Raw genomic sequence first — 21,702 nt, 5'->3', positions numbered from 1 at the left:
TCCTTTATTTTAGGAGTCCTCTCTTTTCTTTTATGAATTCTAGATATCACAGAGCTTTGTCCAACAACTGCACTGAGGGAAACCTGTTAAAGTACAGCCCCAGACGACAAAGGTGTCCCAGTCAGGCTCCCAAGGGCCTCCAGCTCTTCACCAATGAGGGAACGCTGGTAGCAACTTTGGGAAAGAATGTCACCTTCTTGGTGTTTCTGGAAGAGGTGCTAAGTTCACTTAAGAAAAAAAAACATGTAGTTTACATTATAGGGTGAAGCTTTTAGGGTGCATGCTCGTTTATTGGTGTACTGTATACCAAGATGCTGTCATGAACATATCACAGAGGACCGAGCAGCAGCACATCAAATAAATATGGTGTGACATGATTTACAATATGACCTCATTCCAGTAGATATTAGAGAAAAAGCACACGGTTGTGTGTCAGCAAGAATGCTGACAAACAACCAAGGTTACAGCGTGAGTGACAGTATTTTCTTTTCTTTTGCAAGGGTCTTGGCTCCATGACAAGTATAACAGTGGACTTTGGTGATGGAACCGCTATATCGTATGTGAATATAAGCTCCATCGACGACGGGGTCAAGCATATCTACAGTAAAGTTGGCATCTACCAAGTTTCTGCTACAGCAAACAACGCTCTGGGCTTTGACAGGGTCGTACTCTACCTCCATGTCTCCTGTGAGTGGAAAAAAAGTAACTTGTCCTGGATAAGCTCCTGCTAAAGCATACAAAATCATATAATGCATACACTTCCACTTCCATGCTAGATTTATAAGCATCATTCATAATGCAATGCTCATATTAATTCTTAAAAGTTCACATGATTCACACAGTTTTTTTCTGATCTTGGTGTTGTATGAAGTCAGTGACATCTTTAATACAATCAGCTCAGGCGATACAGCTCTAGCTCACAGATGCCCGACCCACCTGCTGTTCAAACCTTCTGTTAATTGTTTACATCAGACGAAAGTTGGCTTAAAGGGAGCTAAAACAGCTTGAGGGTCTACACCATGGCCCAGTGTAAGATAAATGAGGATTATTTTGAAATCTGAATCATACAAAGCCATGTCCAAAAATAAAAATATGGAGCTGGAATATACACGTATATAACACAGCTAACTTTGCACCAGCCTTCAAATAGATCAAAACACTTGGACTTTTGAACCTTTAGAGTGAAAAAGTGGTTTGAAAACGCACTCACGCTCCTTCTGCGGGTTCAGATCGCCTCATTAAAGTAAGACTTCACCAAAAAAAAAGAAAGGAAAAAAGCTTTGAGTGTCATTCATCCAGCGTGGGTGTGAAAGACAGCTGTTTGTTGTCTCCTTGTTGACAGAAAAGAGCGCCACTGGTCAGCTTGAATTTACCTCATTATAACAGATTCCAATAGTGGCACTTTCATGGGTGCAAAAACATCAAAACATCTGCAGACACTTGTCAAACCACTCCTGAAGCGCATTCAGCTCCATCGTGCCTGTCAATGTGTTCTAGGCCATTGTGCCAGAATACTGTGTGATCAAATACGTGGTTTCTCTTGAAATTCGGAGCACCATGAAAGCTTTACGTTTACGCATTTTAACAAAAGGTACGACTTTGGAGTTTCTGTATTTTCCCTCTAAAGGTCAACTCGAGCAGGTCCAGCTTTCTGCTCCGTCAGTGGTCATCAAGAACAAAGCAGTAAACCTTACCACAGTGCTACAGCCCAGTGATGTGGGAACAGTCACTTATTACTGGTGGTTTGATAACAAAACGGAGGTAAGCCATACTTTCTCCTACTAAACCATGCTGCCTGTTTACTGAGCAGCATGATAGATAGTAGACAGTTTCATCTCATCTCATGCCTCTATGCCTTTTTAGCCTGTTGTGACCCTCAGTGGCGCAATGCCCTTCACTTTCTCCAAGGAGGGAACTCACACTGTTACTGTTCAGGCTTCAGTGGGCAACACTGTCCATCAAGATCAAAAGAGGGTATCAGTTTATGGTATGTATCTTTTTTATGTTACCATCATTTTCTTCACCTAATGCACTTAAGTAGCCATTCGATAATTGTTTTGCCTCTAGAAATTGAGAGTGAATAACTTGAAAACTTTATGGCTTCTGACAGCACAAAAAAAGGGTTCAGTGATGCTTCTTTCAGCCACATCTCGTGCCATTCATGAGTGAAGGACGCTGGCTGTGTTGCAGTAGAAATGGTTTAGTTTAGTAACTATAGTTTTGTTCATGTGAAAGCTCTGTAGGGGTTATGAGATGTGTCTGAAAGCGCCAGAAAACATAAAAGCATTGCTGCAGTGTTCCAAGTTTAAGCCTGGGTAAGCAAGTGAGACCAGTTCATTAAGTAAGAACTGTTCTTACTTAATGAACTTAATTCTATTTTCAATGACTTGGAGGCATTTACTTCAGGCACCAGATGTTTTGCCTGTTGTTTCTGGAATTACAATTACTTTTACAAAGATATTCATTTTTCATAGACAATCAACTTTATAAATTTTGGTTGTTTCTGTGTTTTATTTTTATTTTTATTGCTTGCAGTTAACAATGTGTATATAGTTTTGAATGTGTATGTGCTACTAAATTATGCAACTTATGATTGCACTGTTGTCTTTCTTGGCCAGGACACTTCTATTTTTTTCTAGTATAAATAAAGGTAATTATAAATAATGACAGAGCATTTCTTTAAATTTCGTTCATTTTTTATGCTAGTTTGCAAAGTTAATTGTACCACATATGGAACTGGCACATGAACAGGACCCATCACTCAACTTTAAATGCATGCATTTTCTTCTGCTTATCCAATTAAAGTTTCGAGCCTATCCCAGCCATCACAGGGTGAAAGGCAGGGTGTAACCTGGACAGGCCACCAGAATATCGCAAAGCTAACACAGAGAGACAAACCATTCACACTCACAGCTGTGGCCAATTTTACAAAGAATTTCCTATCAACATGCATGTCATGAGCTGTGGGGGAAAATTATACCTGGAGTGTACCTATGGAGGCAAAAGCCGAACAAGCAAACACCACACAGACAGTGGATTCAAACCGAGGCCCTTCTTGCTAAACAGCAGTGTTAACCACTGCCCCTCTGTGCCACCCTCACCATAAACAATAAAAATACATGTAACACAGACAAAGACAGCAGAAACTCTGCACAGCATTTCTATTTATTTTCTTTTTGATATAAATTATTTACTAACATTTACAAAGATGTAAATTTTAATGAAAATACCAATTTTTGAGAAGTCCCAGGGCTGCTCTTTGAATCTAATAAAACACTTAGCGCTATAGCAGATCTCCAGTGTGAAGCAGTTCATTTTACATTCTGCCAGTAGTACCATCAATACATTTTATCACTGGCACTCCAAGTGTCTTTTCTTGTAGCAGCTAATAAACAAAGTTGAGGATTTAGCTGCAGCTAATGATGCATGCACAGGAATAAACAATGTATTCTAAAATAAAAAGGTCACCAGACCAAAAAATATATGCGAGAAACTGCACTTTTGCTAATCAGTGTAAGGGTTATTTGAAGTGTGTGAAGTGGATAATTGTTTAAAGAGTTTTTTTCATGAAGTAAGAAGATTTCTGCCTATATTTCAGATTATTTCCGCTCACACGTGTTGGCATTTTCATCTAATTTGGATGAGCTGAACCCCGGGGTGTCTGAGTGGAGAGAGGACATCGCCAGAGTTGTGAAAAACTGCATGGTTCAGGTCAGTTTTTCAGCTGCTGGTGTTATAATGGCTGTAACATGAGTAGGAATAAACTAAAGTTCAGAAATCTCATTTAGATTCTGACAATTAGCAGCTTTACACTAGTGTGGAGGAGGGAAAAAAAAACTCTAGTCACTGTCTAGTGAGCTGATAACACTTACGTTTTGGTTACGCTACATTTGTAATGTATGCATGTGATCTTGTCAAGTGTTTCACTCCAATAGCTGCAGTGTCTTTAACCTCAGTAGCTGTGTAATTAGTCGTTTCGCTTTGAACGCTGACATAGCACATCACTCGAAATCATTATTATGAGCGCAAGCTTTCAACTGAACATGTCAAAACACTAAAGGGCAGTAAAAGTGCTGCTATGACACTTGCCTTTTGCCTCTGTGAAGAAGAGAATGACGGTGAGAGAACACCACAACCTCTAGTAAAAAAGAGCCACACTGTGGTTAAATGTGCCTGGTTTTCTCTTTCAGACACTGTGGGGATGTCATCAAAGCAGCGGGTTATGTAAAAGACCTGGATACTGAGCTCTATATATATCCGACAGTAGCCCTCAGTATGAAACATTCACTTTGACCTTCTGTCTTGTCAGATATGACCACAGTTTGCACCAAGAAACTGACAGCAGACCTCTGGTTACGGCACAAATGCACTAAAAGCTCTGGCCTTTACCAAAGACTGTCATATTGAACTTGCATGTTTAACTTGATTCGTGCATTATACCTCGACAGTGACTGGTGCTTAGGCAAATGATATATGAAGCAGAAAGCAGAAAGAATTTACTCGTTAATACAGATGACCCCCAAGGATCGTATTTCAGGGCCGGAGTGCACACTATCACCTCAAAGTGTGTCAGTTCAAAAACCTTGTTTAATGAGGTTTTGTTGTTATTGTAAAAGGTCACTGGAATCAGTGAGGATCAGCTCCTGGTCACAGTGCTTCCAGGGCTACCAACTACAGCAGAGATTTTCATTGTACCTGAGAAGAGGCCAAGTGACAGAGCCATGGATGAAAAGTGGGCACACCTGGATCAGGTACTGTCTCATAAATCACTATAACGGTCCTTGACAGATACTCAGTACACTTTATTTTTCTGTAATCCACAAAAGAAAATAAATAAATACAAGAAGCTGAGGAGTTAAGAGACTGTCTTAGGAGAGAACATCTCAGGAGAATGCCTCCTTTCCTTCAGAGTGTCATACAGGATTGTTGAGCTATCAGTATAAGCTAAGTATTAAAAACATATCGTTCTATCACTGCAGCTGTCTAGCAGGCAGGAGAGGACCCAAAAGTAGCACTCTAAAAACACCACATAAACTCACTGACTGGACTGAGGACATAAATACACATGAGGTAACAAGAGGACAGGCCACAGGTGTGAACACAGGTGACACTAATCTAGACAAATGAGACAAGGGAAGCAAAACTGAATGTGTTAGGAGACTATTGAAGTAAAACAGGAAGTAAGATAACCACAGAGACAAAACTAAGACTCACAGGCTGGACACCGGGACCGGGGACAAGACAGACTGAGGCTGAATCACAAAACTCTTGATAACCTAGAAAATAACATTCGGAAACCAGACATCATTAACTCCTGCTTTCAAAAAATACAAACCCAGACGAAAACTCAGAACAGTCTCTGTCACCACAGGGTTGCATCTTCCTTTGCAGATACACAGAACATTGTATTTACCATACCATAGTCTTAAGCTAAAGGATAAAAATGAAAGTGGTCTGCAATTTTTTTTTTCACCACACTGCCTCCTGCATTGATTTTTTCCCCCTGAGAAACTCTTTGCATACATTTCAGTTTCTCATATATTGCTGCAATCATCCTTAATTATCTAAGATTCTTTCTCCAATTTCCGATTGATGTGGAGCATCAAGCTGCTTTTAGAGTCCTTGGTTATATGTATTGGAGAAGTGTTTTAAGGAGAGTTACATCTTAACTTCACTTTCTCTCTGTTTGTCCACAGTACTGGAAGTATGTGCGCGCAGAAATGAAATTGTATTTGCACAAAATTCCCCCTCTCTTATCTCTGACTACTGACTATTATTTCCTGTCTCCAGTTTTTCTTTTCTTTTATGTGTTTGACAGACAGAGTCTGTTCTGCGAGAGACTACCTAATTATTATCCAATTATTTTATGCTTTTCGTTATTACTTCTTAAAATGTCTTCTGCCTTCTTTGGTGCCACAGTTTCCCTTTTTTTTTTCCATTCCAATCATCAACTTGGGGAGACTTGAAACTTGTTCTGGCAAGGCAATACATCAAAATGAGCATAATGTCTGCTCTTATTTTCTGTCAGAGTTACATTATAGTTGCATAGTAACACAGTTTTAAGCGCAGCTTGACTTGGAAAGTCTGCACTCCATCACCACCTAACATTAAGGTTAACTCTGACAAAAATAAATGCAGACGTGATGCTCATTGTGATGGATTACCGAAGTCAGCCAAGTTTAAAGTCTCTGAAAATGCATTTTCATACCATTGTGAAATGAATGGATGCCACTGGCTGCTTGGTGGTGAGGAAAAATATGATGTTATGCCTTGGAAAAGGTCAGCCGTAATGAGGACTGTACATTTTTTGTGGTAATTGGGCTAAAGCATGCACAAACTCTGGTGTAGTCTATCAAGTGAGAACTCGGTGAATAAGAGGAATGTGTTCCATATAGGCTCATTGTTATTATTATATAGACCCCATAAGCTCTTTTCTTACACGAGTCCAATCTTTCAGTAACGTCTCAATAGTCTGTCCTCATGTACTTTCTTGTTTTTTGACTATACCCCTATTTAATCAGTATTTCTCTTCCTTATCACACTTATTGTTTCACAGAACCTCCAAACTGATTTTAAATCTGTATCACTAAACTATTAATTATTTCAGTGTTTCCACAGATGCATATTGTATTTCAGGCACTCCTAAAATGTAATACTTTATGTCAACACTAGAGGGCAATGCCTTCCCGTGTAAAAGCACTGAAGCTGCATCCATCAGCGCACTGAAATAACACTCAGAGTATCTCAGAATGTGTAATTGGACTGACAGTCACCTCTGTGAAGTTTTGAGACTTGCATAAACCTTTGGGTAACGATAACAACTTTATTTTAAGCCGCCCGGGCTTTGTGGTTGTTATTTTCTTGCTGTAAAATAATATTCCTGGAAATGTATCGCTCATCATGTTCGGAAAAGCTATCAAATAAGTAAACAAAGCAATACAACAGAGATGTTTGTTTTTTTTTTTAAAGCTAGACAAGCTCATTTATTCATAACGGAAGAGACTGCAATGTATCACAAGTAAACATAATTTTGCTGGCTCACAGTCAGTCTTGAACTACGTTAATAGGTATTTAATTACATTGATGCATCATATAATTGGCACCATCGAGAAAGGAGACAATCTGGGGCAGGCGGCCGGGATTGGGAATTAAAGAGATGTATTTATCTAAAGCCTGTCTGATTACCTGGCAGAACCTCACAGACAATAGGGTAATAAATCTTCAGTTCACTGTTCTCATCTCCAGTGAATGACTTGCAATGTGGAGGCACTGAGTGAGCGCCAACACATACACATGCGCATCGATGAGCGCATGTGTGGAGGAGCTTATTAAAATGTGTAATAGATTTACTGACCCTGATATGCCACTAGAACAAAAAGTAATTATTCATACTGTGTAGAGCGGTCTAATTTTAACCAGTGGAAAGATTTTAGAAAGAGCGAGATGGAATTAGTGAGGCATGGCTAAGGACTCAAATGGGCACTGGGAAGGCATTTTGGTCTCTTGCTAAATGACTGCTTCATCAAGGTGTGAAAAGCAGGGGAACTTGAGTCTCTTCAGGGAGAAAAATTAAAACAGCAATTTTAAGATATTAGAACACACTTTAATTTCCAATAATGTTGCCTCACTGAACCTATAAATGGGCAAATCACATTCCCTTTAAAAGGAAGCATGACAAGGAAATAGTTCCCCGCTGTGATGGAAATGGCAAAAGATTATATTTTAATATCCCCGCCACACCATAAGCAGAACACCTGGTTACCTGATAAGGTTTTTTTCCCCCCACCATTAAAGCCTGTTAGGTTTCAGTGCAGCAGGTTTGGGTTTCCCTGTGTCACATCACCATTTGCTCCTCTTTAGAAGGAAGCAAAAACTCTGATTCATAATTCAAGCTGTTGGATGGAATGGCTGTGGTTGAAATATTGATGACTGTGAAATATTCCTCTACAGCTGCCGCTAACTGAGCCTTCTCCGCTCTGCCACTTCTCGTCATAGCTTTCTCAGGTTCTGCTAAGTGCTCTGAACCAAGACCTCATCCAGTTCACACTCAAACCGGGGGTGCAGGTAAACGTGTACGCCACACGGCTGTCTCCAGGTGAGCCTGCTGCGTCTGTCACACACCTACCTGAACAAATGGCAGGCAGTCTGATCCATTTTTGTTAGAGATGTGTTCCCGACCCCATTTCTGGGGTCGTGTCGGGGCCAGACTGTGTGCAGTTCTTCTAGTTTGAGGCTGAAAATGAGATCTACATGTGAACGAGCCAGCTTTAAGCCTTTCAAATGCTTATTAAAAATTAAACAGAAGTCTGGAATGTACAGCTTATGTATTTTGTCATATTGTTTCATTTGTTTTCCATGTTCTTTCTGTTTATACTGCGCTGACTGATATTTAACAGAATTTCTATATAATCTTGGCCTGCATATGTGCTCATTTTCTCCATCTTTCTGCTTCAAAGCTCCTCTCGTGGACAGCAGTGATAGTGGCCACAGCGGCACGGCGGTCATCATGCTGGTGTCAGTTGTCCTGATGGGCCTGGCTGCCTTTGTTATATATAAATTTAAAAGGTACAAAATACTTGGGTGACAGAGCACAGTCAGAGAAAGATAAGTTAGGCGGAGTCATGAAAATAAGTCCTCTGATTTGCAGACGCATCCATGAAGTTGTCTGTGATAAGATATGTTATTGCTTTGTTTGTTTGTGTGTATTCGCACGGCCCTATTTAGGGTTGCTCCCATTATTTAGAATCAAGCACCTAACTGCCGAACTCCTAAAACTTTCCAGAAGTATTCAGACTCCATATATCTCTGAGTTATGGACATCCACGACACAATAATAGCTTGAGAAATAAGACAATTCCCCTCTGTCTCAATCTGCAGAATATTACAGGGAATGACAGGCTAATCAATTCTCCCAGAGCGCTGAATGGGTGTCAGAGTCCTGCAGTTATCAATATTCATCTATCTGACAATGTGAGGGTTGACCTTTCGGAAATGCTAAACACAGCTATCCAAGGTGAGGCATACTCTGCAGAATGGCAGGAAAGGTTGAGAAGATGAATCCTGAGACAACACACATTATACAGTGAGGGACATACAGTAAATAGCATCCTCTGCTGGAGGTAATCCCATGCCAATCACAGGGGGATGGTTTTGTTCGTCAGTAGTTTGTGGAATTTTACTCATTATAAAGCAAACACTGCTGAACTTTATGGATCGTAATTACTACATTAAGAAATCAACTTTGAGTTCTTAAGCTCCCCCAAATGTCACAGCACCAGCTGCAACACAAAAACACAAGGGAGTGAATCTGAAATTAGAAATGCAAGATGTTAGTTTTAAGCAGAATTGGGGATGCATCTGAGGGGATGAAAAATTGATTGAAAAGTGAGGTGAACAATACGAAAAGTGAGAGAGCAATGCCCAGTGGAATGCAAAATGCCCTAGTTTCCAGCTTTCAAGCAATCCTCTCCCATCCTTAACAGTTAAAAATAGTGTGTGACACATTATGCCTAGTGAAGGCATTAGTGAAACAGACCTGATGGCAGGTTTCCATTAACTTGCTTTCCTCCCCCCCCACCCTTGTGCACGACCTGCAGGAAGATCCCAGGCATGAACACATACACGGCAGAGCAGCCTGACAAAGAACAAGAGGTCATACCGTCAGTGACCTCCATAGCCGTCCCAAACCCTGAGGGGGACAAGCTGACCGCACTGGATCACGTGGATGTACAGCTGGACTCAAAAAGCAGAGGTGTGTAGCGCTTTATTAAAGCTACAGGCTTTATTCAGGTTTATTTTTTTCAGCTTATATCAGTTTTTTAAGCAACAAAATAGGTGTCATCTTCCCAGGCGGTGTACTTGTCACTAAAACTGCATAATTACTTACCTGATACAATTGAGGTAACTGGAATTTTATTTGTAGTGCTAAGAGCAATAACAAAAATGACATTTAGAAGATTTGTTTCTTTCCTGGGACATTATCACCATTAATTTGGAGATCCCACAGAAAGCACTGTCAACAGTTTTTAAAATTTTTTTTATTCAGAATGAACTATAAAACACAGTTTACAGCAGTGTCTGTGAAGAAGCCAAAAAGGGCACACTTACTTTACAGGCTATAATTGAAGGGAGCAAATGTAGACTTTGGATAATGAGTTCAAAGAGGACTTTCCTGGTGGAATCTTCTGGACAGTCATGGCAGGAGCGAAAGTGAGAGTTACTTAAAGTGGAAATTCAGAGAGAAACTGAAATAATGAAACTGTGCAACATAAATCTGGTATTTCTTGTTGACTAGTACGCTCTTCCATTAAGAATCCTAGTTTTGAACATGTACATTGACAAATGCATAATGCTACACCTGATACATTTTTATTGTATGATTCCCAGAAGACGTCTTGTTTGATACTGTATGTAGCAGTGTCTTCATTAAAGATGAACCAAATGTTTGGCAAAAAAAAAGATGACTAGCCACGTGCTAGGAAATCAGAAAGCTATATCTTAATCGCGACATGCTAAAACTGTGTTCACTGAAAGGCATCGTGTCTTTATTTGTAAATAATAAATATTTGAAACATTAAAGAAAATTGTCGCAGTCAGGAGCGCTGGCCACAAGTTAAAGCTCGCTGACTTGATATTCGCTTACTGTTAAGTGCCAATTCTGTTTTTCCTCCCCGTGTATTGTCAGACGAGTTGCCAAGACAGAGTTATTATTATGTGTTATGTATTTATGTATTTGCCAGCCTGACTTTGGCACAGTGAGGTATTAGCACGCACAGGTAAGCGAAGCACAACCAAGTGTGAGCTAAAGTGATGAGAATGTCTCGGTGAATTATTTGACCCAATAAAATAATTAGTACAGCTGCAAAGAAGCAGAGTGGTGAAAGCATTTTCATCAAGAAATATATATGAAGTTCCGGTTGATTTACCTCCACGCGTAGCTAAACAATCGACCCATCCAAGATAAATGTGTTTGCCTGCAAAAATACACCCTCATGCAAATAGCATACATAAAATTCCTCCCGTGTCGCTTTCCTTTCTTCTCCCTCGCCAGGCTACCTGCCATCTCACACAGACATCAAGCTCTCTGATGAAGCACCCCATGTGTTTTAATGTTGAGAGTCTATGACCGACTCGAAAGCAATACATCTTCTTTGGCAGTTACTTCCAGCAAGCTATGAAACCACGGTCACAATGAATGGTCTCGAGTGTTTTGCTACCCATGCATGGATGGACCAGTTCACACTGTGCTGCCTAATCCCTCTGAGGAGACTGTACAGATTTATACTTGCTTCTTGAAAAGGAACACTTTTTGACTGAAATACTTGTATTTTTGCAAGGACACTGATCTTTTTATGTAAATAATGTACATCCATAATGGAAGAAGTCTCAGCTGGTTACAGCTGCGCCTGCCCAAATATGAAAATATCAAATGGGAGTGATGTGTAATCATATCTCAAAATATTCTACCGTTTCTGTTTTTGGACTTGTGTTTGTGGAGTTTACTTTATTTAACTATGTGGAAATAGCTTATCTGAGTAAGACAGTGAGGGGAGCAGATTCATTAAGCTCTGTACAATCAGTAAATCTTATCAGGAGATTCTCATCAAATGAAAGCTTGCAATATCCAGGAGATGAAGGAGAGCTCCTAGTCCCAGATCTGTGTATTCCATCAAGCCTGCCTCTGTGCCGCTCAAAATGTTATAATATGTGTCATAACAAAAATAAGAACAGAAGATTATAGTAGATGGGTATGCACAGCAGATGAAAATCCGAGCAATCCCTCTTGTCTAGTAGACTCAAATAAGTCATTTTGGTGACAATGAAGGCAGCGGAATGAATGCTAACGTCATAAATGTTACCCTGCTTTAACGCGAACAACACACTAGTGCTCTAAATCATTGTTTTGAGCTATTGTTGCAACGGTAGTCTTATATTTGATTGTCATACGGTCAATTTTAACTGTTGCACAAAACAGTGACTTTTACACTTTGTATTTATTCATTGCCAGAAGCATTTCTGGTGTATTCGGGTTTCTATACAGAGAACAAAATGTAAATTTTCAGAATAATAACACTGCAGCAGACACTCACTGTAATGCAGTAAAAAAAAGTGCTAAATTTACACTTTAGTTATTAGATCAAGGTTTATTTTCAGTTTGTCGCCTCCTTGACACAATTTTTACTTACTTTTCATATTTTCTTTGAACTGCTGGTACTGTGAAGGATGTGGTGCCTTTTTATAGGAAAAGAGTGAAACTGTGGATTTTTGGATTATTGTAATTCACTTTTTATTTACTCTGGACTGTTTATGATATTAAGATGATACCGACATCTACACATAGCATTTCATTGGTTTACTGCAATGCACGGGAGCCTGCAGTCTGTTTAAGGTTTACCCCCAAGGACTCGGAGGACAAAAGCCTGCAGATTTGTTCATCTCGTTCGCTGCAAGGGACACAGAGATAGAGAAGACATATCTCCTGTCAACAAGGCTCAGCCTACGCACACTGCTTTGGTCAGCTGCTGTCTCTTTGGGATAAGTACTAAAGTTCTTCTTCATCAAACTTTTCTTTTTAAGTGTTGTCAGCATCATATGTCAGTAAGACAAATTGACTAGAGGCTTCTCCATACTTCTTCCCTCCAATCCTCCAATTGAGCCTGAAGCATAAATAAACTCGTCTTCAGACAAACTCTCATCTCTCCACACGGTCATCTGAAGATTTTTTTTTTTTTTTTTGTGCTTGTTATTTATTTAACAACAATTTTTGTTAAGTCCAAATAATTAACCTGTGAATACGATTGTGAACATATTTGCATGACCTTTTTTTTTCTATTTCAAGCTACCTAAAATATGTCTTAGGTAAAAAAAAAGAAAAAAGAAAAGAAATGTTAACAATGTGAACTGGAAAATGTTATGTTTTTCAACAGACTAGACTAATCATTCATTATAAGTGATGTGATTATTCAGTGGGTTGTTACTGTGTTTTTCATTTGATCTTGCAGAAGTAACCATAATTACATAAATAATAAAGAAGAAACACAAAAAGGATTGCAGTGTGGCTGCTATATTTCTGCTGTCTAAACCACGTAGTTAACTCGCAGGCTAATCAGCAAGGCTCATGAGGAGCAAAAGTAAGGCTCTACCCTAGCCGACTGTGAGTCTATAACAAATTGGTACTTTTGATTGATAGGCACGCTCACATTGTAGAATTAGTTGCTTCTTCTTCTTTGTCTCTTAACAAGTGTTGCTTAGCATGCCTGAAGTTTCAGTGCAGCCATTTGCATAATACAATGGGGCAGAGCGAGAGGACAATGAAAAGCACCAAGTAGCCTGGAGTGATTCTAATGGGATAGTTCCTTGGCTCTCCCACTGTGCAACAAATTAATTATCCCCTCTCCAGGAAATCAACACACACACACACACACAAAATCAACAAGGAAGATTTTCCCAGTCTGGGTAGCACCTTGAATGAAAAATGTCCCACAACAATAACCCACAGCAATATTGTGTTAGCCACAGTGTGAAATTGATGAGCATGTTTCCTTTCATTGAGTGCTACATTACAGTGTCTGGCTGCAGCGAATCATCCATTAGTGATTGTCACCGTTCAATTTGATTGTGCACTGCCGAACATCCCAGGGCAGTTAGAGAAAGGCCTTGGTGTTAATTCAGACTGAGAGCAGGAGCGAGAATAAGACTCTCGGGGCGTTGATGGCTGTTGGAGTGATGAAGATTGGTGTGCGATATGAAGCTGTTGAAGTGGCAAACAAAATGCAAAACACAGAAACAAGGTCCTGGTTGCTGCAGCTTTGTATGTGAAGACATATTTCAGCCAATCAACCACAGTGTTTTATGCTCCAATCTCACTGTCTTTCACATTTCTTTTGTAACTCAGAGAAGAAATCATACTAATACCCCCGTACTAACATCTGCTTTTCATCACTTGACCACAGCCGTAGTAATTGTTCCCATTAAAAAGAAACCAGCTATAACTGGCAACTTGAATGATCGAGTGTTAGAGGTAAAATGAAGCTCAGTCTAAATGTCAGATGGGAATCTTCACATGGGTGTTATCACACTTCTGTCCATTAAATCTGACTTCAGAGCCTCTGTGGGATCATTAAAAGTGCAGTGGTGAGCCTGATACACTGGCTGCTACATGGCACCTGTGTTTCAGATAAGGCTGTGGTGGTGCTGTTAAAGAGAAGCTTCTCGAACCCTTTGGTTTTTAGGTTTGTGTCATCACAACCCCAACATTTTTTGTAAGCACTGCGAGCCATTTCTTAATCTTACACGTTCCACTGTTAGGCTTACTGTGGGTGTATGCATAATACAAAACATAATTCCATATAAAAATACATTTATTTTGAACAATTTCAAAATGGCAATTTGTTCACAGTAAGAAATGTGATTCCAAACAAGACGATTTTATATAATCGACAAAAAGGAACAATATCATAGAAGTTTCATGTTTCATGCACAACTCTGGGCAAATGCACAACTAGACTATAAGACAAGGTGTTTAATAGTTTGTTTAATGTGTCAAGTAAAGTTTAAAATCACAATGATATATATATATATATATTTATTTATATATACAGTACTGGCTCACCCCAATAAAAGTCTTTTATAGTCTTTTATCACAGATAATTAGGGCATGCTACTGTAAAAAAAAAAAAAAAACCAAACGAACAAAAAAAAAAACCCCAATGAAATTAAAAAAGTGGACATACATCTTGCTGTGGAACTTAAAATCCAGGAAAGACACAACTGCCTGCTCAGTGGGCTGCCTTAACGACAATGTATGAAGATGCTAGTGTACAGATTTAAATTCCATCTTATTCTATGTACATGTTGTCGATATTTCCACTTGTAAGGCCAGACTTTCATGATGTTGTATATCATATTCTGAGAAACAGTCATTGAAAGCACCATGTTATCTAACAGAGCAGAAACATACATCCCTGTCTTATACTCTTTACCAACAGTCACATATGTATGCGTAAGCATTATATCTACAACTCAAAGACCTCTAGTTTTAGGATGATAATGTTTAGCTTGAGCATAAAGTTTAAGAGGTTAATAGAATAAATTATATGATTTAAAAAAAAATCAAACAATCTATTATATTTTTGTCTTATATTATAGTCACACTCAGGAAAACAATGACGTGAGCCAAAATTACTGAGACTGTGTACAATGAGGATCTTGTCACCGGAAATGATTGTTTCAAAGACAGGGACCAGGTTTGCAACCACTCGCAGTCAGTTGCCTTTGGTGGATGAAGACAGCAATAAAACGGCAAAAAGACGGAGTCAGTCTGCTATCAGTCTGCTTTCAGTTTAAATGTAGCTGGCTCTACATACACAGAAATTCACATTAAACGGAAATTCACACAAACTATTTACAGAGTTCAGCCAGAACCTCATAGATCTGAAACAGAATTTCCTCCACAAATAATGACATCATTGCCGCAAAATGACAGAGATGGTCAGCAACCTTGCTTTCATACAGCGATATAACCAGAATACAACTTGTTGGCAACCAGTTGAGTCATGTCTCCTATTTCAAAGAGATGCGCCGCAGATGAGTTGTGCTCATTGGTGCAGACTGACTCAGATTGATTGCATTGTGTTGCAATCTGTGTTTATAAATTAGACTGCAGTTTTATGCAAACCTTTGCTAACCTGTCTGAAGGTGACTGCACTCAGTCTGAGTCAGGCCATGATAGTTTAGAGACAAAGGTTGAAGATGTTGCATGCTCAACTTCTGCTTCTTATTTGCAATTGGACGCCAAATGCAAAAAAAAATCTGATGCAATCACAAGGCCACCACCCATTTTTCATAGTCATAATGGGTGCAGTGCTAGTTTTATACTAGTGCGACTGAGCTATTATGAAGGAAGAGCAGAATGTAATCTGCCCCATCATGCAAGTCTTTGTTGGATGGGTTGACTATCCATTAAAGCTGTGTCCACACAACAAGTGATTCTCCAGTGACCAGTTATCTGAAACACACCAGTGACCACAAAGTCAACCTCAAGTGACTATAGATAAAAAAAAAAACTGCTAACAAAGCAAAGTGGACAAGTCCAACATAAACTTTTCTCAAAATTGAGGCAATCGATTGAAGTGACTGCCAGAGAGATGCCGGTGATTGACTTACAACCTGGTAATCAATACAGAGCATAACCGAGGCAACCAGAGCCTGGAATGATCGCTAGCAAACAACTGTTGGTTTCAGATGCATGAATTGCTCCCTGTGTGGACACGGCTCTTCAGGATGTAACAAAGAGGAAAAAGTAAACAAAAAGTATAAAATAAAATATTGTAATTGACAGAGTTTATCAATTTTAGTCAAATTAGTATGATAGAGATAAATATGAACCTTTTTATTAGATGGAATCAGTATTTTCCAGCCTTGTTTAGTAGTATTCTAATATTCCCACAGGGGTGTCCTTACGACAACTACTGAGAAATCAATGTTAAGTTTACAAACTATAGTAAAGCCTATCCATCCTCTCTCTTGTACTAACCTCTCCATTAATAATATCCTCCTTCTTATTAACATTATACCCATATATTCCTAACACTGTTTTCTCTAGAAGGGCACCTACCAAAGCTTCCGGGGTATTTGTTTTCTAGTGCCCGGCCATGTATTTACCAAATACTATACAAAAGGAGTAAAACAATATTTAAAGCAGCACAACATCATCTGAGTATTCATAATATTGATAATGTTCATATTAGCAATGTAGGATCCATGGCATGTGGTAAAGAGTGAGGAAGTCTTGATGGCACTTTTTGCTTGTTGCTGCACTTATTAACACATTTTAGCATTAACTGTCCCCAAACTAGAGGCCCTGTAGTCTGGCTCAGTGGATTCATCTTTATCATCTGGTATTGTAAACTAGATGCTTATTCTATCCACATGAATAAAAAAAAAAAACATGTCTCGGAACGATAGCAGCTATTGGCATGAAAACAAAGAAAAAAGAGACCAGTAAATAAAACTATTTCATCACAATTGAAACACAACAATCAGTACTTACTCTGTAACAGAGCTCATGTCTTAGACATTAGTACAGTTTGGAAATTCCCTTGTAACAATTCTCTCCATATTTCTGCCAATTCCACCTGAAAAAAAAGAAGAAGAGGTGAACAAATTATTCAACTGAGTAAATAAAATAGCAGGGGACTGCTGTGGCATGATTTGTTTTTTTGTTTGTTTTTTTAATTAAATAGCTTGTAGAGGCTTTTATATTTAATTGCATCATTCATGCATTTTGCCTGAAACACACTAAAAGAACATGGCTTATCCGAGCAGGGCTGAGCTGGTGATGACGGTGGGCTGATAAGATACAATCGCCGTGACAAGTGGGGTCATTCAGATTGTGCAGACAGTGGCTTATTCGAAAGTTGAACTTCAGCGTCTCAAACATCTCATTTCAATAAATTCAGGCATTTGTATAGAGCAGCTTGAACCTAATTTCATGTTCATCCTCATAAGTAATAACCTGCAATAAATTCATTAAGGTGGAGACCTGGCTGTCAGTTCAGATTTACAAAAGACATACTGATTTTTTTAGCTTTAAATTAATCTTATAAGAGGGATGTTTTAAGAGTAAAACATGTGTAGCCTGCAGCAAATTGAGTATTTAATATAAAAGATAAAATGAGCTTTAAAATCGAGATCGGAATTCTAGTGCTTTTTAAAATGAACCAGAAACAGTAACTGTATAATATGGTAAATGGTAAATGGCCTGTATTTGTATAGCGCTTTTACTAGTCCCGCCTAGGGACCCCAAAGCGCTTTTACACGTCCAGTCATCCACCCATTCACTCTCACATTCACACACTGGTGGAGGCAAGCTACAGTTGTAGCCACAGCTGCCCTGGGGCAGACTGACAGAAGCGAGGCTGCCATATCGCGCCATCGGCCCTTCTGGCCACCACCAGTAGGCGGTAGGTGAAGTGTCTTGCCCAAGGACACAACGACCGAGACTGTCCGAGCCGGGGCTCGAACCGGCAACCTTCCGATTACAAGGCGAACTCCCAACTCTTGAGCCACGATCGCCCATAATAACTAAAGTGAGCTCTTTCACCTCTATAAAGCTAAAAGCACAGCTCAAAGAAATGAGCAGAACACTTGATTGTCACAGTATAACACAGTCGGTTAAACATCAAGTTTATCAGTCTGTTCAGTTAGGAAGCATAAACTATTGTAAATCCATTTCACCTGCTTTGGTAACAGTGAAAGTGACAACAGGTTCACTGGAGAGGCAACAACAAGACAGCTGCTAAAAAAGGAATGTTTCTGCGGGAGGTGGTCACAGACAGTTGCTCTCTCCTTATACCTCCCGACTGATTTTTCTCTTATTTTGCTTTTTATTAGTGTCCTTGTCACTACTGGGAGCATGAAACAATACCTGCAGCCCATTCAGGCTGCACAGGTAGCTGCCCCAGGATGGCGCATCCATGCATGCCATCACAAAAACTTTGGTGTATGTCTAAGGACAGTCTCAAGATTGTGGACGTGATACCAAAAGACTGGCTAATACATGCAGAGAGGTGGACAAGACCGAAGAAGGGCATCAACCACAAAACAGGATTGGCCTCTGCTCCTGTGTGTGTGGTAAAACAGGGGGAGCACTGCCAGAGCCTTACAGAATGACCTCTAGTGGGCTCATTGTGCATATTTCTGACCAAACTGTCAGGAACAGACTACGGGAGACTGGGATGAAGGGCTGAAGTCCTTTAGTGGAACCTGTGCTCACAGCCCACCACCGTGCAGCTTGGCTGGCATACGCCAAAGAATGCAAAAATTGGCAGTATCCACCTCTGATCCCCTGTTGGCTTCACAGATGAAAGCAGGTTCGCTCTGACAATGAGTCAAAGAGTCTGGAGACAGCATGGGAAACTTTATGATGTCTGAAACATCATCCGGCATTACAAGTTTTGGCGTGGGTCAGTGATGATCTTATCCTTATCCTTGCAAGGTCATACAGACTTGCATACACAGACTGCTGTTTGGTACCAGGAGGGAATCCTCAGAACTTTTGTTGCTCTCATGTGTCCAGAGGGCATTTAAGGCAGTGATACACTGACTGGCTCTCATATTCACCAGGCCAGGGTTGATGATCTTTTCAGACATGTTAACTTCCATTTCTATATCAAATGATTCTTATTCCAGTTAGGTTTTGTTTAAAATTTAGATGGTTCTGTTTTATTTCAGACCAATACATAACAAACATTACCAATGAAGCTGCAATAAACCATTTTTGTGGCTGCTTTGGAATGCAAAAATAATTAATATACAGATCTGTTCAGATTTATGTGGCCAATTGTTTTGCAGCAAACATGTTACTTTACCAGTTGTTACAAAATAACATTATCCCCTCTTTCAGCTCTGTGTTTGGTCTCCTATAAAGTTTTTATAGCTGCAAAATGTCTCAGTATTTTTGCCATCTAACTTTTAATCTTGACTACTTGCTGTTTGGTGCTGAGCTGCTGGTGTTTTTAGAGCTTTTTCACAATAAGAGTGGACTCAACATGCTAGTTGCAGATTGCATAGCTAAGGTTAAGTCCACTGTAAAGCCCTGCAAAGCTGAGGGCAGCTGCGGAGTCAGAGGTTAATTCTCTGTAGGTTCATCAATAAGAACACCTTTCAAACTGTCCTGTCACATTGCCTTTTGACGCACTATTATTAGAAAACAACTCAGAATTGATTTAAGGATGTCACTTAAAAGTAACCATCAATGGAGCACATGCAGGATACACCCGAGACTGATAGCTGTGACCAATTATGTAGAGAGGTGCTCTTCAAAAGTTACTGCTTCAGTGTTTTGTCTCTTTGACCAAGAGATGACATTTGATACTCCTACACTGAGTCTAGTGAATTCAGGTGTAATTTTTGGAGGTTACATGCAGTGCAAGCTTCATCATCCTTTCAAAAAAAGTTTCCTTTTTCCCCATACAGCATCAATTTTGTACGTACAAATGCTAATCAGAGAATTCTAACTTGTCTTCCTTAGTTGATTGCTAGGTAGACTGGTCCTGACAACTTCCTGTCTTGTATAATGTGTCATACATGAATCCCCTTTCCAGCATAATTAATCCCCATTTCAACTCAACTGTAATTTTCTACGGAGCCCATATGAGCTGTCATTTTAATCATTTAGTATTAACATATATCAAATGAAAGTCCTTAACTAAGCTGCCAAAAAAATGTTCATTTAAGTCTGTCAGATACTGCTTGAAACATTCAAATCTTCCTTTTAACCTTCATGAATTCTGACTGTAATTTTACTTAATAGCTTCAGCGGCATTGTGACAGCTACCAGTGATAAGAGATTCTTCTTCTTTTTAAAGCATGTAAGGATATTTGGACTAAAGTGAGGACACATAAAATCACTGAACCCACACATTAATTAAATTAAACTCTCTAAGGAAATATTTCCCACTGGCTGGTGGAACACCTGCCTTACAAGACATGGAAGGTTCAGTACTGTATAACAGATGTGCTCTATTTATTCCACATTTTTAAAAAGAGTTCACAAAATTGTGTAGGTAAATCATCGATGGCAATACTCAAAACAGACGAACAATCATATTAATCTTGCAGTAAGCTGAACAGCGACTTGGACTAACAGATGGTAGACTTTATAACGTTCCTATAAAATAGTGAAAACCGAATACAGCAGACTCAGCTTTCTGGGAACATTTATATCTCAGCCAGAATTAGAATACATGAAAATCAAACCAAGCTGATGAGTACTAATGAAATCTTTAAGCAGCAGGTTGTAAATTCATTTAGCATAGCGAGCCACAGATTAAAGGCCCCATGCTGCTCTGCCCTTTTCTAAATAAACACTCTCGAAAGCAACTAAAAAGGAGTCAATTTGTTTCAGATCAGCAAGGACTTGGTTGAAGCAGCTGAGAAATGAAGAACAGCCAAAGTGCTGAGTGACCAGAAAAAAGGCCTGCAGCCCACATGTCTGTGTCAGGAGCACTGCAATGCTAGTTTTGTCAAACAGTCCACACCGTCTGCAGGGACTGAATAGTTCTCATCTAAAAGACATCACAGCGGATGTCAAGCATAGCAATCAAAAAGTTAACTTGTCATGGTGATATCTGGTTTCTGTGCAGATGCTGCAGTTGTGCTCGGGCTGTGCAAATTGCAAAAATATGACACACAGCATTGATAAAGACGTTGCAGCACCTCAGACACACACTGAATTCTAATGTATTTTTGAGTAGTTTCACTAAAAAAATAAAAAAAAAATGCCATTTTAAATAAGAGCAAAAAGAACATCATCGTGTTTTGAGTCTATGCTATATTAAATTTCAGATTTATTCAAATGCTCAGTGATGTTTTTTAGGGCAATAAAAAGTTAATCAGCATCTGTCTTTTACAATAACATTCAGCCTTTAAACCCCGTATTAATAAAATACATATTAATACATTAAAAAATAATCACAGTAGGTACTCTTAATGTGGGCCTGAAATAAAAGCTTGCATCATGATACACTGTCTCTTCAATGATTGAAAGCAACAAAGTACATTCGTGGGGAACTTATACTGTACTTGACTATTTGACATTTATACTATATGTTTACACACTATGTTTTAACATAAAGTAGGTCCAGCATTTTATTGAACTATATGATCAAACATGTGAATACAGTGTATAAGGCAAAAACA

General features: G+C 39.2%; 2 protein-coding genes across 3 annotated transcripts in view; one reads left to right on the top strand and one right to left on the bottom strand.

Moving 5' to 3' along the window:
• Positions 1-11,168, top strand: part of LOC146505521 (VPS10 domain-containing receptor SorCS1-like) — a 47,169-nt gene extending 36,001 nt beyond the window's left edge. The window contains exons 18-27 of the mRNA XM_085182382.1: positions 44-215; positions 501-687; positions 1,628-1,761; positions 1,864-1,987; positions 3,599-3,711; positions 4,617-4,751; positions 7,996-8,095; positions 8,457-8,565; positions 9,597-9,751; positions 11,051-11,168. Coding sequence (XP_085038508.1) covers positions 44-215; positions 501-687; positions 1,628-1,761; positions 1,864-1,987; positions 3,599-3,711; positions 4,617-4,751; positions 7,996-8,095; positions 8,457-8,565; positions 9,597-9,751; positions 11,051-11,109 — 1,288 coding nt within the window. The 3' untranslated portion in view covers positions 11,110-11,168. The remainder of the gene's footprint in view (positions 1-43; positions 216-500; positions 688-1,627; positions 1,762-1,863; positions 1,988-3,598; positions 3,712-4,616; positions 4,752-7,995; positions 8,096-8,456; positions 8,566-9,596; positions 9,752-11,050) is intronic.
• Positions 6,909-21,702, bottom strand: part of LOC146505520 (VPS10 domain-containing receptor SorCS3-like) — a 61,127-nt gene continuing 46,333 nt past the window's right edge. Inside the window, exons 27-28 of one of the 2 annotated variants that reach the window (XM_085182380.1) lie at positions 17,051-17,135; positions 6,909-16,006 (exon numbers count right to left, since the gene is read on the bottom strand). In XM_085182380.1, the coding sequence (XP_085038506.1) occupies positions 17,071-17,135 (65 nt within the window). In that variant the 3' untranslated portion in view covers positions 6,909-16,006; positions 17,051-17,070. Of the gene's footprint in view, positions 17,136-21,702 lie in introns of both variants that reach the window. The other variant, XM_085182379.1, reaches the window with a different exon arrangement.

Source organism: Neolamprologus multifasciatus, chromosome 13 (genome assembly GCF_963576455.1).
Source record: "Neolamprologus multifasciatus chromosome 13, fNeoMul1.2, whole genome shotgun sequence".
Classification (NCBI taxonomy): Eukaryota; Metazoa; Chordata; class Actinopteri; order Cichliformes; family Cichlidae; genus Neolamprologus; species Neolamprologus multifasciatus.
The sequence above is the reverse complement of the archived record's forward strand: the minus strand, read 5'-3'. Positions and strand labels throughout refer to the sequence as shown.